Raw genomic sequence first — 16225 nt, forward strand, 5'->3', positions numbered from 1 at the left:
CAGCAGCAATGAATTCCCATCTCATCAACCCCAAGTGTTAAAAATGCTGTGAGTCAGATTCCCCACACACCCGGCTGGCTTAGTCATCACTGGTTTAAATAACAAAACCTGGAGTTCTTTTGCTTTTCCCATCTGGTCCATGAGCTGGTACAAGTCACGTTTCCAAGGAGTTTGCCAAGCAGTGATTTGGAGGTGGCTTTTTAAGGTCAAAGAGTGGCACAGCAGCATGACTCAGAGCTGGAGCTTGGTGAGGAGCTGCTGAGTATCTCTGTAAGGGGCGATGGGAGCGGGGAGGAACCAGGAAGCCCAAAGCTCCTAACGTGGGTGAATCTGCATGTGGGTTGGATTTGTGCTATAAGATTGGGGTGCTGTGCTTAAACAGCAGTGACATGCTGCCAGCCTTGAGTTGTTCAATACACTGTTTATTGAGCAGCGTTGACTACGTTACCAGCTGGCCCCCTTCTCCCAGCCCAGTGCCTCACTGGTGAAGCCACAGTTGTGCTGCAGTGGTCACCAGTGGGAGAGAACAGCCCTGGCTGTATCTGTGTCTGTGTCTCCGAGGGGTGAGTGTGGGGAGCTGAAATTCCTCCCTAAGCAGTCCTAGGCATAATCCACCTCCATGGGGCTGTTCTGAGCTACTGAGAGGCCCTGGGAAGCATCTCCACTGTGCCTCACTGTGTCTATGGCAGGCAGCAGAAAAGGTGAGCAGAGATGTGTGAGATGGATGCACGTGTGCCCTTGCTCATGTCCCCACTTGCCCCAGTGTTTGCAGAGGACAGACCCCCGTGTGTTCTAGCAAGATGCCATTTTCTGTCCATGTGCACAAGGGGGTGGGGCAGGCAGATGTCATTTAGCAGAGGAAAGGATATCAGCTACGATGCAGTGCTCAGCATACACATATAGGATCACAAAAAACTTGAGAGGGTGGACTTGTGCGGAGGTATAAAGCCATAGGTGTGTGAGCCAAGAGCTGCTCTCACCTTCAGAAGTGTTGGATCACAGCTCAATACATCACTGGGTCTGAGGCAGCTGAAGATATGAGGACTGATGTCACAGCAACTTGCAGGGCAGCTTCTTGCAAGAGACCCTGAGCAACCTTCCAGGAGCTGTGCTGAGGTTCCTGGGGCTCAGAGACTGGGGAGCAGAACCGCCTGATGGATGCCCTGCATGCCCACACACAGTGCCCACGCGGATAGTGGGTGACTAAGGGTGAGCTGGTGGCTGTGGTAGCTGCCTGGCCTCCAATGGCAGCCCATGGCCTCACGTGGCCAGATCTTGGCCCAGGGCTGCAGCAGCTTTGGCTGTGCCTGAGAACTCAGTAGTAGGCACCAAACAGCGTGGAGACTTTCTGCAGGAGTTGCTTGTGATTGGCGTGCAGTGGGATCCTCCTGTCCAGCACCTGCCAGCGGATGCACAGCTCTGGGTCGCAGCCCTGGAGGAACTGGAAGGGGATCATTACGTGTGTGCTGTGGCAAGGCCAGCTGCACTCAGCAGCACTGCTAGCCTCCCACCCTGAGGTTCTGGGGCTCCTGCTGTGGTGCCATCCCATGGGCAGGGTGTGTTCCCCCTCCCCTGCACACAGCTGGAGAAGCTTACTCCTGATGACAGTGAGATCTGGGGCTGGAGCCAAAGGAATTCATAGAATCACTACGGTTAGAAAAGGCTGCTAAGATCCCCATGTCCAACCCCAGCCCACCCCACCATGCCCACTGACCACGTCCCTCATCTGCAAGGTTCTGGAACACCTCCAGGGATGATGACTGCCTGGCAGTCTGCTCAGAGGAGCCTTGCTCGGGGAGCTTACCTGCCCCACGTCTGCCAAGAGCCAGTGCAGGGAGCTGCAGAGGCAAGAGGCTCTTACCGAATTCAGCCGCTTCATCTCCACATCATTCTGATTGTCAAAGTGCACGCTGATGGCAACAGTCTCAACCCAGGCGTTATCTGTGTTGCGGGGGTCGTCGAGGTACCCCTTGTGTATCTGTGCACAGGGAAGTACTGCTGCATTAGCAGAGCCATAAGCACCACTCTGAGAGCACCAAGAGCTCTGTGTGCCCATACCTCGGTGCCTTGTTTCAGCAGGTTTTGGAACTGAGGCCAGAACTCCCGACGCAGGATCCACTTGAGCTTTAGCGGCAGCGTCTCACCCGGCTCCAGTGAGCCCTGCACCCAAACAGCTCTCACAGCTCAGCTGCCACCAGCATGGCTCATTCCATGGCTGCCCCAGACTCAGGTGGAGGGGAGCTGGCAGCAGCGGGGCCTCTCTCCCTCCTCCTGCTGCCAAAAGCCCTCAGCGGTGCTCAATCACCCGCTGCTGCTCCTGGAGCTCTCTGCCAATGGGTTTGAGAATGTGGCTGGAGCTGCTCTGCTGTGGCTCTTACCCCAGGTAGTGCCCAGACGTCTGACAGGGGATACTGGGCCACGAGGACCTCCAGCATCTTCTTCAGGCTCTTCCTGATAATGGACCCATCCAGGTTCCTTCTCCAGCTGTGAGAGAGGCCCATATTATGCTGCAAACCATGCTCAGCTCCTTCTCCTCGATCTGAAATGGCTTCATGCCCCCTTCTCCATTCTGTCCCCGGCATCCCTACATGCTCACCGGGTCACAACTGGATGCAGAGCATGGTTGGGCCCAAAGCAGTGCAGCCTCCCACGACCACGCAGCCCCGTCCTGCCCATGGGATTCCTGGTGGGAGAGAGTGAGCAGGCTGGAGGCTGTCCAAAGCCCTGGACCACCCTCCCTAATTCATAGAATCACAGAATAGGTTGGGTGGGAAGGGACCTTAAAGATCATCCAGTTCCAACCCCCTGCCATGGGCACAGGTTGGGACTGGTGCTCTTCAGAACCTTCATCAATGACCCAGACACTGCCCCACACCCCCTCGCCCACCTCCCCATGGTGGGAGCACTCACAGTGGCAGTCCGTCCTGCACAGCGTAGAGGCCGTGGAAGCTCTGCCTGTCGATCAGCCCGTCCATGGCGTTGTAGTTGATTTTCAGGAGAGACTCCAAGGAGCTGGGCACAGGAGGCAGCCCGGCAGTGAGGGCAGTCTGTGCCATGTGTGAGGATGGGGCAGAGGTAGAAAGCTGGATGGGGAGGGACCCCCCCAGGAGATACTCACGGGCTGAAGGGGTCTTGCACAGCTGTGTCCCTGTGGTCAGCTGAATAGGCAGGAGGATCGTAGAGCTGGAAATCCACCTGCAGGGCATATGGTTGTGTCAGCCTCACTGGCAGCCCAGATGTGCCTGTCCATTCAGAACACCTCCAGACATCCTCACATGAAACCCAGTCTTGTTTCACTGAGCACAGCCACAGTGTTTTCCCAGGGAAACGTCTCTGGCCATGCCTGGACCCTCTGTGCATTGGAGACCCAGCTCCAGAGCACTGAGCACTGGCAGTGTCTTCAAGAAGCCACTCATCCCAGGGCTGGAGAGAACAGCAGTTCCCAAGTATGATACTTTTCCCTCTCGCCGCAATAATGGCTCTGTTCCCTTTCCCACTTCCCATCCTCCTCCAGCCCCCATCCTCCTCCAGGCCCACCGCCTGAGCTCCTACCTCCCAGGGCACCTTCTCATCTGGCACGGGGAAGCGCATGGTGTGGGACCCTGGGTAGAGGAGGTTTCGGGCCAGCACATGGTGTGTGGGCTGCTTCTCTCCAGGCTTCTCCTCCAGGTCCAACTCCTTCTCTGAGGTCCTGCTGGAGACTGCAAGGCAGAGACACCAAGGCCTCACAGGGCAGGTGCTGAGCCTCAGTGGGTCTGATGACAAGGCCCGTGGGACTGCCTAGCTCTAATGCTGTGTCTCTGCTCCTGGCATCCCTTTGGGCTGTGCTGCTGGGGCTGTGCTTACCCAAGGGCGGCATATCCTCTTCTGAGCTGAAGCCACTGCTCTGCAGTGCCTGCATGATCCACCTCAGGGCTTTGGCACTCTGATGGACCTGCGTGGGACAGGTGAGGGTCTGGGGGGCCCTCTCAGGCCCTCGAGAAGAGCTGGATGAACAGTACAGAGGCTCATCCCACAACGTTCCATTTCCCACGTGCTTTTTTCTCTTTGAGGCTATTGTTTTCTCAAGGAAACTCTAATGTTTTAAAGAGAGCTGATTCAGAAAGATTTGCTCTTGTGGTTCAGTTGACCCATGAACTTGGAAAAACCCACGCTCCCAAAGCAGTTGCTCAGTTTTTGCCTTACCTGATCTTCCAGGGCACCCAATCTCTTCTCCACCAGACTCGTCCTCTTCACCCGATCCATGTCCAGCAAATCTGCCAGCACATCGACTCTGGAAGGATGGTGCAGAGAAAAACCTCCTTAGGAGCCACTGCAGGTGCTCAGCAGCCCATGCTGTGTGGGTGCCTACACCTCCAAAAGACAGATTCCCACGAGCATCCCTGTACGCATAACAAGGAGGGCAGCAACAGCTCCAATCCCAAATCCTTCCTGCCCAGAACAGGAAGGCCGTCCCTGTCTGAGGAGCGTCGGTACCTCTGTGCAATGTCTCGGATCTTCTGCTCTGTGTTCTGCTTCTCCTGACACTGTTGGTGCTGCAGGTAGTTCTCCTTCAGGTACATCTCCCAGGAGAGGAGGGCGGCTTCTTCGTTCTTCTCCAGCTTCTCTTCTGCAGGAGAAAGGGGACGGCAGGGCTGTCAGTTCCCCAGACACCTCATCTCCCTGGGAGAGAGCCGAGGAAGGGGACGGGCTGCTCCTCACTGAGCTGCCTGTGGCGCGTGGCTGGCCTGCGGAGCAGCCCCCGCCGCACCAGGAGCTGCAGGTGGCTGAGGAGGATGAAGGGTGGAGGTGCAGGTGGGCGGCCGTGGTACTCCTCAATGAGGTCGTGCCGCTGGAACTTCCAGATCTGGTCCGTGTGCTGCTGGACCTGCTGAAATGTGTAGCTGGGGACAGAGCCCAGGCGTCAGCTGTGCAGGGGAGTAAGGAGGCACCCCTCGTCTGCCTGCTGCCCTGCCCAGGGCCAAGCCTGCGAGTAAAGCCAGCGTGATTCACAGTCAGGACCGGGGCTCCAGGTCAGACTCACTTGAACATGGCGATGAGGAGGTTCAGGAGGAGGATGTTGGTGAAGAGCAGGTACAGGCACAGCAAGATGACCGTCAGCCACTCAGGGAAGATGGGCTCCTTGTTGTCTTCGTTGGTCTCTGGGCACTTGGGCTTGTAGGGGTCAGTCCCATTGGGGCTGCACTGATCAATGTTGAAGTTCACCCCTGCAAGAGAGCATGGCACTGCTCCACTGCAGCCAGCCCTTCGGTGTCTCAAGCAGCATGCTGTGCTCTTGGATATCAAGGTGACTAAGAACATGGCAGGGGTTGGAGCAGCCGGTGTGTGCTGAGGGTTTCCAAGCCCACTCCATATCATCCTCTCTGTCCTCAGCACTCTGCTTACTCCTGGCAATTTACAGCTGTGACATGGAGCTGGATCAGCTCCTGGCAGCTGGTACCCTGCTCCTGTGCCTTTGTACATCTTGACTGGTTGTCCTGAGTGGTTAGGCAGATTCAGTCCCTGGCTTTGGAGTGGTAGCAACACTCTGAACATGCCCTACACTTCGTCTTTGCTCCCTCCTGGCCTTACCCTATGGCATGGAGAGAAGTCCTGTGCAGGAACTGTGTGGCTGCACGAGCGTGGCACCCCGTGGCTCTGTAACAGAGTCACCGGGCTTATGCCACACAGTCACAGGCCAGCATCCCTTACCATCAATGTAGGAGGGGATCTGCCCAAAGATGGTCAAGTAGGAGTGGTAGACCACACCACGGAAAAGCCATTCCACGCGTTCCTCGTTGTGAATCAGGATGGCCTGCTTGGCAACCCCGAAGGACACCACCCACACTGCCAGCAGGAAGAGGAAGAAGAAGACATCCTTCATCTGCAAAGATACAGTGAAGACAAATTGTGTCCTGGAGCACAGTGCCCTCCGGGGTAGGATGAGATGGGTGGCACATCCCCTGCGGGCAGGGCAGGGCAGGGCAGCCCTCACCATGCGCTTTACAATGATGATCTTGGGCCCCAGTGTCTTGCTGACGGTGAAAATGTGCATCAGGCGCAGGCAGAAAATGATAAATGCCAGTGACAGTATGATGCGCCCAGGGTATAGCGTTGATGGAATCAGCCTGGGCACAGAACAGAGGAAAGGAATATCTCAGTGCCAACAGCGTGGTTCTTTTTCTGATTTTACAGTGATGCATTTCTGCACATCTGTGACCTTCCCCAGAGTGCTGAGTGAGAGCTGCAGCATGAAAAACACATCCCCTAAAAGCGGCAGGAAACAGCAGTAAATCGGTCAGGATTAATCACATGGCTATGACAATCTTCAGTCCTTTGAAGAAGGAATTGGAGTTAAAAAGATGTACAGTTATGGAAGTAGTGTAGGGCCCACTGCAGCCTGCAGCTCAGCCCTGAGCACTGAGACTCACCTGCAGGTCAGCCCTATGATGAACACCACGATGGCACCGACATCCAACTTGTTCCAGAAGTCCTTGAAATACAGGGAAGCCATCTTCAGGACTCCGAGCCCATCTGGATCATGCAAGAGCTATTGGAAAAAGAAGCGGGATGGAATACCAGTTAAAGCACTATAGGGTACTCATGTGCCTTATAGAGGGGAAGAGACCTGCTGGCCATCACTGGACTCTTCTGCTTACCTGAAGGGGACCTCTGCCTACAGGGTTTTCTGCCAGGGCATGGAAGGAGCACAAGACCTTCCAGGAGCACCAGAGGGGTCCCTGGCAGCCTGGCCCCTCCCAGCTCCTCCCAAGCCCTGCTCTGTCTGCCCCATACCTGGCGGATCTCTTCGCACACCAGGGAGAAGAGCCAGAAGTAGATGAGGTACTCCCACCAGGACGGTGACGGCTGGAAGTCGACCATCAGGACGTAGGCGAAGAGCAAGAGGAAGGTGAAGTAAGAGAGGATGTTCATGTGGAAGATGACGACAGGTGCTGTGAAGAAGGCTCGGAAACGTGTCAGGCAGCCCATGGGCTGCATCTTCTTCTCCCTGAGGGCAGTGAGGATGGAGGCATGGCTCAGCTGTCTGAGGTTTATGAGTCAGCTGGAGGAGGGAGCTGAAGCAGAACATGCCTCCATATGGCATGTGCCCCAGCTGCAAGAAGTACCTGAATGTGATGAAGCTGGTGTAGAGGAATGGGAAGAAGAGCATGCACACGATCACCCGCCAAAGCCCGTTGTCCACACACATCTTCCCCCACCAGACTTTGGTTAGGAAGGCCTGTGAGGAGGGAGGGGAGCACTGCTAGAGGAGCCTCCTCTGCATCCTGGCTGATTCGCAAGTCCAGCTCATCGGGAATGGAGCCTGAGCTTCTTCCACAGGGGTATCAGGGATGAGTGATTTCCCCAGTGATTTCACCACCCTTGGGAACCCACCTGCACACCCCCATGGGACACAAAATTCATGTTCTTGGCCTCCAGTGCTAGCTGCAGACAAGTTGTCTTCCCCCAGGCCTCAGAGACACGGACAAGGAGCTTCTGGGCTCTCTCTTCGTCTTTGCGATAGCACTCTGTGAACACACCTGGAGAGCAGAGAGATACGGCTGAGCTCTGTGCCAGCCCATTGCTCAGCAAAAGGAGCACCAAGAAGAGCTTTGCAGCATGAGGTGAGCATCACCATGGCTCTATACCATCCATCGTACCCACCACCCTTTAGACACATCCAGCATGACAGGACATGAGAGTGTTCTGGGTTGCTGGTGTCTCTCCTACTCACCAATTGCCTTGTGCTCATATTGCTCAGCCAGGGCCAGCATTTCGTCAGTGGTGTCCGTGTCTTCCTCCTCCTTGGCCAGCTCCTTCAGGATCTTGCTGCAGGCCAGAGCAGCCACCATGCAGTCCTGGCTCTGGGGCAAAAGAGGTCAGAGAGAGTGTGGATGCTGAGCCTCATCCCACAAATCCCTGGCAGTTCTGACACATCCATCGATGTTTCCATGGGAGGGAAGGAGCATGTCCCAAGCTGGCTGCTCAGGAAGGACCACTTGCTTTGGCAAGGGCCATGCTGTCCTCCCCTCTGGGTGCAGGGCAGAAGGTAACCCAGTGCCATTGGGAGTACAGGGACAGCCCTGCTCTTGTAATAGGGAGCCATGGGTGATGGGATGTTTGTGATTCCACATGCAGTCTAGCCTCTTGGGCTTTGGAGGTTTGGTTTCAGCTGAGCCTTACAGCTGGGACTAATGGGTTTGGGCTGCAATACCTGGGCCCAGATGATTTCTGCCAGTTCTTTGCGGCTCTGGACCACGGCCCAGATGAGCAGGTCACGGACTGGGTCAATGGTGAAGGTGACTCGGCCAGAGGTGCGTTTGTAGAGGGACCGGAGGCTTGACCCCTGAACCTGAGAGGTATGCAACAGTCAGACCAGTTTGCCTGCCAAGAGACTGCCTAGAGGAGACAGCCCCTCAACACAAATCCTCCCTGAGCCCTGGGTGCCTTCTTCCACCAGCATGGAAGGGCCTTTGCTGCAGAGAGGAATGGCCAAGGCTGGGCTCATCCTGAAAAAGCCTCTCCCCTTCTAAGACTATAATTATAGGGGCTGTGCGAAGCCTGCCCCATGCACCCTACTGGATCCTGCTCACCAGACACACAACCACCCAGTGCTGCACAGGTAGGAGAGTGCGAGCTGCATCTTAAAAGTGAGGCAGATGACTTGAGAAGAGCTTTAAGGGACTTTAAGTAAGATTTTTGAGTGGGCAAAAGGACACTGAGCTAACTGGAACCTCCAGAGCTGTTTCTTCAGCCAGTGCCCCCCTCCCGAACACAACCCTGCCACCACGTAACCTGAAGATGCGTACATTCAACTTGATATGTGGGACAGGGATGGAGAGCCGGGGCCGCTCCGTGTGCTTGGGCTTGGGGTAGAGAGGTTGTGTGGAGCGGCCCAGAAGCTCCCGCAGCACCTGGGAGACATGATGGAGTTGGATTCGTGGCATTTTGGAGCTGGCTGTGTGCTCCTTCTCCTCCAGGAGGATCTTCTGCAGCTTGCTGTGGAACAGGCAGGATGGGGCCATGTTGTCATAGAGGTAAATCAGGGTGTCCCAAGTGACAAACTCCTTGAGACGCACTCCCTGTTCCACAAATAGCTTCACAAACTCCGGCTTGTTGGAGATTAGGGCAGCTGCCATCACGGAGTGGAGATCTGTGGGCTGGCAGACCAGAGGCAGAGGTGAGGGGTTCCATGGCCCCACCTCGCATTCTGCTCAGATGGGGGATGGTTTTAGCCACTTGATGGCACGATGGCATTGGCACAGACCATAGGGCAGGGCAACCAAGAGGTGTCTAGGTATCAAGAGTCTCTGGGTTGGTACATCGTCTTTTGAAGACACCAGTTTTGAATGAAATATCAACCACCTTTGTGAAAAATTATGTAGGATTGTTACAAGCAGTGAAGGAAATTGAGCCCAGTTCTACTTTGGTTGTTTGTGGTCAGGAATGGGAGAAAGTCCCTTAGCTTTGCCTCAGCCCCCAGCCTGGTATCTCCCACACAGCCATGCAGCAGACAAGCAGCACAGGTACTGCCTTACCTTCCACTCATAGTCGTCTGTGAAGATCTCACTCCGAGCAATGTCCACCCTGTTCCAGGCCACGGCTAACTTCAGCTGGTGGTCCCAGTTCTCACGACCAAAGTGGTCCTGGTTTCGGGATGCTGCATGCCAAGTACATACGTTAGAGCAGAGGATTGTTTACCCTCTGGAAGCCCCCCCTGGAGGCCTGGTCCTTTGGGAGAAATATCTCCTCCCGGTCAGCTCAGCATTTAGGGAGCCCCTTGGTGACTCCAAAGCCAAGCTTGTGACTGCCACTCCATCTCCTTCATGCCCCCAGGCAGCCCCCAGCTCCACACCTTTGAACAGTGCCTGGAGGATGGCCACATCCACATCCTGCTGACCATATTTGCCCTCTCTGAAAATGGTCAGAAGTTGCCGGCTCCGCACTATGTCTTGGATCTACAAGGAAAGCCATGGGCAGGCAATCAGCAGCAGCATCTCCTCCTGTGTGGGGCAGCTCCTGGCTCTCCTTGGGTCATCTGCAGCTCACCATGCTGTCTCCCAGCCCAGCTGGGGCTGGTGCCACACTGTTCTTGGGGTCTACCAGAACAAATGCTCCCAGTGGGAGCCTTGCTGTCCCCAGAAACCTCATGCTCAGGGAGAGGTCTGCCTGCAAGGGGCTCACCTTCTTGGTCCACTCCACCACCCGGGCCTCGGTGAATTGCTCATAGGTATCATGGAAAAGCACACTCAGCTTCTGGCGGATCAAGTTGATGGTTATCTTGGACACAGGCAGGCCAGCCACCTGTGCAATGACATCAGCCACACGCCCAGACCCTTCCACAATCACACAGGGGGTCCCATTGGTGATGGCATTGTAGATAGTCTGCAACAAAACAAGGAAGCTGGTCCTAGTATATCACCAAGCAGCCAGCAGCCCTGTTGAGATTGTTGCAACACCACAATACTCCTATCCAGCTGCATTTCCCATTTTCCACCAACATCAGGAAATCTCAGGATGGTGGAGTCACTGTCCCTGGAGGTGTTCAAGAACTGTGGAGATATGGCACTGAGTAGCATGGTTTAGTGGGCACGGTGGGGATGCATCAGGGTTGGACTTGATCTTAGCGGCCTTTTCTGACCCTAATGATTCTGTGATCCCTAGGCAAGGAGCAGACCTGCTGCCCTCTGTCCTCTGACTTTCCCAATCCAAGCCCATCCCACCACTACCCCTCTTGGCTCTGCTGTGAGGAGCCAGGAGCAGTTCCTTACATCGAGTGTCCCAGGGCCTCCTTCCAGCACCACACAAACGATGGGGATTTTGATGGCAACACCTGTAGGGAAGCAGAGCCCAGGTCACCTTCCTGCAGGGAGCCCCCTGAGCAGCTGAGATGGCCCATTATTCCTCGTCCCCTCCCCTGCCTCTGGCCTGGCTATATGTTGCTGTTACCTCCTTTCACCTTGGTCTGTTTGGAAATGAACTTCTCCAGCCGGGTCCTCAAGGGGATTTCTACTCCATACCTCCCATGGGTCCCATTGTCCACAAGGATGAAGTGGGAGTGGTTGCTGTCCAGGCACGAGAGGCTGCCCTGGTTCTCCTCATCCAGTACGTACTCAGCTGGAAAGCCCCCCTGTAAGGTACAGAAGGAGAGACCCTGGGCAAAGCCTGATGGGGCTAAGGGGAGCAGCAGATGCTCAAATCAACCAGCATGTGGAATGGGAGCAAGACGGCATGCAGGGGCAGAACAGCCATCCCTGCAGTTTTCATATCAGCCTTGCCCCACGCTCCTGTCTCTGCTCCACTCGCCTTCCTACTCTGCTCCCAAGAGAAGCACAACACCTATGCAAGGTACTGGGTAGGGCATAAGGGGCTTCAGAAAGCATCAGCCTGGAACCATCACCCCTTCTGGCCTGGCTCACCATAGGGCAGATGAGGCTCTCCCGGTTGTACACAGTCCCCCAGGTGGCAATGCCAATGGTGATAATGTCGCCTTCCTTGTAGCTGCAGCTCAGGACAAAGTCTCGTACTGCCTCTCCCACCTGTTTCATTACACCAGCGTGGGACCCTCCCGTGATGATCCAGGCCCCTAAAGGTCAGAGAGAGGCTTGGGAATGGAGAGACCCTGCTCACAGCAATCTCTTAACATCCCACTGTATGGCTGCAGGAGCACCCAGTCCTTGAAGATGCTCCATCCCCCAGAAGATATTTTCTCTGCCATTTCCACCAAGCCCTGCCAGCACTGGAGAGGCTTTCTGAGCAGTGCAGCATGACTTACCAGTGGTCTGGGCCACTTTGACTAGCCCTTGCCGGAAGATGTTCTTTAGTCTTGGCTTCATGACAAAGTTTTTGGCTCCACCAGTGACCGAGATGAGCAGGTTGGGTGCATCAAGACCCCAGTGCTGTGTCATGAGGTGATAGATGACCCGCGGAGGAGTGTCAGAGGAGACACGCACATACTGTAAAAAGGGAGCACATGTATTTTGGGTAGAAAGAACTGGGCTGAGCAGCGGAGCAACTCCACCAGACTTTCTCCTGTCCCAGCAAAGAACTGGGAGCCTCCCATACCATTTCCTGGCACAGGTCTCTTGCTTCTGCCCTAGCTCTTAGTGCATGACCCTGTTCCATACCACATCCCTAGAAGCTTGCATCCCCATGATTACCTAAGTATCTGAACAGGGAACAGTCATGCCTTGGAGCATGGGCCTCACAGCATGGAGACCAGTCTTACTATTTCAGAAAGGGACCGGGTACAGCACTCAGAGAGAGGAGGGATGTTGTCCTATTCACATTTCTGTGCATGAATCAGTGCTGTCTTTGGAGCATTTCCATGCTTTCCTAACCTCCTCTCATCAGGAGGGAAATACTTGCACTTCACTTCCCGGGCAAGATCTGAACACTGACTCCCATTGTACCACAGAGGGGAGAAACAAATCACCTTTCCTGTCTTCTGTCCCAGGCCCGTGAAATGGATGTCACCAAAGGCATCTGTTGGCATTTCCTGGATGTGCCTGCTGGCATCCCATTCCTTCCCCAGGAAGAGGGGAGGTTTGGCAGCATCTTCCAGGTGCTGTTCCCTGAGGTAGCCACACTCGCACACCACCCTCCTGCAATGTACACCACCAGCTCTGTGCAAAATGAGCCAACCCCAAAGGGCAAAGCCCCGGTGGTTCACCTGCCTCAGCCTAGCTGGGAGGTGCTGGCATCATCATTAAAACACCACAGGCACCAGCACCTCCCACCCAACCTGACTTCCAGCTCAGAACTTATGAAGAAACAAGGGCTTTTTCTAGCAGAAAACATAGCAAACATTGGTATTTCCATCTATGACGGCTTATGACAGAAAATGGAAGGTTGCACTGGATAAAGTATGAATGGAAGTGACTGCATGGCAAGCATCAGAAGGATAACTGCCTGGGAAGCTGGCTATCGACCATGCAGTGCCACAGAGCAGGGTGAAGGAACACAGGCAAAAAGGACTCCGTGAATTCCCTTGGTACCAGTTCCCCTAACAGAAAGGTGAGGTAGCTTTGTCCCCAGACAGTCTGACTTACCCAGAGTCTGAGGTCTGGGAGCTTTCCACGAAGTACGTGCACTCTTTCTTACGGATGTTTTCAGGAATCCATGAGATGAGATTTTCCTGAGGGAGGAGGAAGAGCAGTGAGGGGTCATTGTTTCTGCAAAGGGTCAGAACTTGCACCAGGAGCCAGACGCTGGTGCTTTGAGCATACTTAGGGGCCTTATTAGTGCTCCCCCCAGCCTGAGATTCCTCACCGATGTGTCCCAGGACAACTATTCTCCCACCATGTATGGCCAGCTCCCACCTATTCCAGCTCCAGACCTCCAACTTGCCTTCTCATTGCTGCCAGAGGAGAAATGCGCCTTCCGCTGGCTCTTGCCAACGCTGCTGCTGCTCTGCTGGAGGTTGGGGACCACCTCGAAGTCGCTCATCTCCCTGGGGTGCGTGGCGGGGTCGTCCCCTGTCTCAGGGCACACTTTGTTCAGCTGGGAGGGGAGCACGTTGGTGTGCCGGCCACGCACCGCCATGGCTGCTCCTCTCTCCTGTTCCTAAGGGGGGAGGTGCTGCACATCTCCATCCTGAATGCAGCAAAGGAAAAGGACGCACGTGAGCTGAAGGCAGTGCTGGGGCAGAAAGGGCTGCGGTTAGACAGTGAGCACAGCACTCCTTTAAGGCGGTGGCAAAGCAGTGGGTCAGCAGGTCTGAGCTTAACAAGGATTTTGGCTGCCAGCCGAACCCTGCATCACAGCCAGAACGATAAGGGCTGGGAGGACTTCCTGGTGTCAGGAAGGAGCAGTGGAGCAGAATAATGGCTGCACTGCACTCAGGTCCCCTTCCCTCAGACTCAGCTCTGCTGCAGGTGAGGAGCAGCCAGGAACCCGCAGGGCAGCACTCAGAAAAGTGTCCTTCAGGGCCTGGGGACAACGGCAGAGTGCAGGTTGCCTGCCCGCAGCTCGGCTGCACACTGCAGGAAGCACGCAGCCCCTCACCCTGGGGTCACCCCTCACCCAAGCAGGATAGTCACAGCACCTTGCAGGAACAGGGATGCAATGCAGGCGCTGCAAGCTGCCTGCAGACCATGCCAGCCCCCCTCCCTGCTCCCCACAGACGCAAGCCGTACCTTCCCCACAGCATCTTCCACCTGCATCACCAGCTTCTCCACTCCATGCCTGCCATGGGGATGTCAGCCTGCCACGTCCCTGTGGCAGGTCATCTCGTCGCTCGAGACACAGCGGTGAGTGGAGAACAGGGCAGAGCTGCCTGCAAGCTGCCTGCAGAGAGGAGGAGAAGACAGGGCGGCTGGCAGCCTCCCAGCAAATCAGGCTGCAGCAGCAGTCCCTGTGCTCTGCTGAAAGCTGCAGCACAAAGGCGAGCCCTGAGTCTGCCTGAGTCACGCTTCTCCTGCAGTCTGGGGGCGCTCAGCAGCCCAGTGCCGGCAGCCTCTTGGGTCATGCCGTGGGCAGGCTGGGAAGGTTGATACTGCCAGTTATCCATCACAGGCACAGCCCTCAGATCTGCTGGCCGAAGCTGTGTTCACTCCTTCATGTTGCTATGGGCTGAGATGCTGGGGCAACGCATTGAGAGCACACAGACGAGTGAAAATGTGGTGTTTTGGCCACATCCTATAGCTCCTTCCTAGCCAAAGCATGTAAGTTAGCATCAGCCCTCTGTGCAGTGGGTTTTTGTCATTTCCTTGAACAAGAGCAAACTGCTGAGATTTGCTGGAATAACAGATGCCATTAATAAGGCAGTAAATAAAATCCATGTGCAATGTTTTACAGATCAGTTGTAATTAATGCTGCACTGCCAAAAGAAGGGAAGCCAGGACTGCACAATAATTACACACTAATGCAACTGTTCATCCGCCCTCAGCTGGCTGGCTCTCTGGAGAAGGTTTTTATTGCATTTTTGTGTATGCCAAAACCACTGTGGCCCAGTGGGACCCACGTGGAACCCTTGTACACCATGTGAAAGACTGCAGGAGAAGGCATTGTGAGGGGATCAGTAAGCATTTAATCACACAGAAATTAGGTCTGCCAATACGAGGTGAGGCCTGTCTACCTGCTCAAGAGCAGAGCACAGTGCAGCAGTGCATGTGGTTGCCTGCACCTGGTTCTCCCTGCAGGACCCTGCGCTGCCACAAGCTGTCCTTGATGGCAGCGTCCCGTGGGGACTTGCGTTGTGTCCACTGTACAGTGGTGGAGCCTGGAAGGGCTATGTGCCCCACACACACAGCCATAGAACTGCAGAAGCATGAGTGGAAATGCTCCACCACTGCTTCTGTTGAAGCTGTGGCTCCAGCCCTGTGTCAGGATGGAGTCTGCCCTGAGGCCAGGTCTCCAGGCACAAGATGGCGGCTCTGGGTGCTAGGCACAAGATGGCGGCGTTGGGTCCTCAGCACAAGATGGTGGCTCTGGGCCATTGGTACAGCAGCTGCTGGGCCCTGGTAGTAGCACAGCACTGGACGCAGTCTGAGCAGCTGTGCCAGTGCAGGCCGGCAAGCTGAGACAGATGCAGCAGGGCTTGGAACATCCCTCTGCAGAACCCCTGCTCTGTGCACTGGTGACCCCCTCTGGGCCCAGTCATCTAGAGTACCAGTCTCGATTTAAATAGTACTTGATCACTTCAGTAATAAAATCAGGCCTTTTCACTCATGCTCATATTCCTAACAGTCTGGAACGTGGCTCTGCAAATGTGATGGAAAATGATAAAAACAACACCAAGAAGCTTTTCTTCTCCCGGGAACAATACACCAGTCTGGTGTATTAAGGTGAGCCTGAACCCAAAGGTGCTGACCAGACTCCTCATCATCAGGCGACAGACATGGCATCTGCATTACATTCCAGTGCCCCCAAAATCTGAGTTAGGTGACACACATCTTTGTAGAGGAATTGTTCTCACTGCATTCTGCATGTGTGGTCAGTCTTGTAAACCCAAGGAATGGAAAGCTGGTGTTAACCCACTAAATAAGTCCTGACCAGCAGATGTACGCTGACACATAAATGCTTTGGTGTCATTTTTGGTGGCATGCAGATTCACTTAGGAGATGTCAGCAAAGTAAAAAACCTAGAGTGTCAACATTCACCATCTCATATTCACAACCCAACCCGCTGGTGCTGTGGACTGAGGAGGAGCTGGGGAGGTCCTCAGAAGGAAACATCAGAGAAAGAGCCATAGGGCATAACAGCCTTTATTGAGCACAGGGAGGGGCACCCCAATAAAGCGAGT

At 55.0% G+C, this 16225-nt stretch overlaps 1 protein-coding gene across 2 annotated transcripts; it reads right to left on the bottom strand.

Annotated features, from left to right (window-relative positions):
• Window positions 1-401: 401 nt before the first annotated feature.
• TRPM2 (transient receptor potential cation channel subfamily M member 2) lies at window positions 402-14369 on the bottom strand. 2 transcript variants are annotated; one of them, XM_010716498.4, is made up of 33 exons: window positions 14118-14369; window positions 13330-13575; window positions 13032-13117; window positions 12416-12584; window positions 11756-11936; window positions 11400-11566; window positions 10930-11110; window positions 10752-10813; window positions 10165-10365; window positions 9836-9938; window positions 9519-9640; window positions 8790-9140; window positions 8195-8332; window positions 7715-7844; window positions 7375-7520; window positions 7107-7219; window positions 6775-6988; window positions 6411-6529; window positions 5975-6107; window positions 5692-5863; window positions 5024-5207; window positions 4702-4883; window positions 4477-4609; window positions 4186-4273; window positions 3847-3934; window positions 3553-3701; window positions 3119-3195; window positions 2911-3012; window positions 2597-2683; window positions 2379-2484; window positions 2059-2160; window positions 1862-1978; window positions 402-1441 (listed from the first exon to the last, which is right to left on the bottom strand). In XM_010716498.4, exons 2-33 carry the CDS (start codon window positions 13522-13524, stop codon window positions 1316-1318), a joined length of 4524 nt encoding a protein of 1507 aa, XP_010714800.2. In that variant the 5' UTR covers window positions 13525-13575; window positions 14118-14369; the 3' UTR covers window positions 402-1315. The 2 variants fall into 2 exon arrangements, with proteins under 2 accessions (XP_010714800.2, XP_019474534.2); XM_019618989.3 differs by lacking the exons at window positions 12416-12584; window positions 13330-13575; window positions 14118-14369 and having other exon boundaries at window positions 13032-13120.
• Window positions 14370-16225: the final 1856 nt, after the last annotated feature.

Source organism: Meleagris gallopavo, chromosome 11, assembly GCF_905368555.1.
Source record: "Meleagris gallopavo chromosome 11, MGAL_WU_HG_1.1, whole genome shotgun sequence".
NCBI classification, from domain to species: domain Eukaryota; kingdom Metazoa; phylum Chordata; class Aves; order Galliformes; family Phasianidae; genus Meleagris; species Meleagris gallopavo.

Coding starts and splice junctions, on each gene's coding strand:
- TRPM2 (XM_010716498.4), bottom strand. CDS start 13,524: ATGGCGGTGCGTGGCCGGCACACCAACGTGCTCCCCTCCCAGCTGAAC. Junction 11,937..12,415: donor TGGGACAGAAGACAGGAAAG/GTGATTTGTTTC, acceptor CCCTTTTTACAG/TATGTGCGTGTCTCCTCTGA. Junction 10,366..10,751: donor GAGGCCCTGGGACACTCGAT/GTAAGGAACTGC, acceptor GTTTTGTTGCAG/ACTATCTACAATGCCATCAC.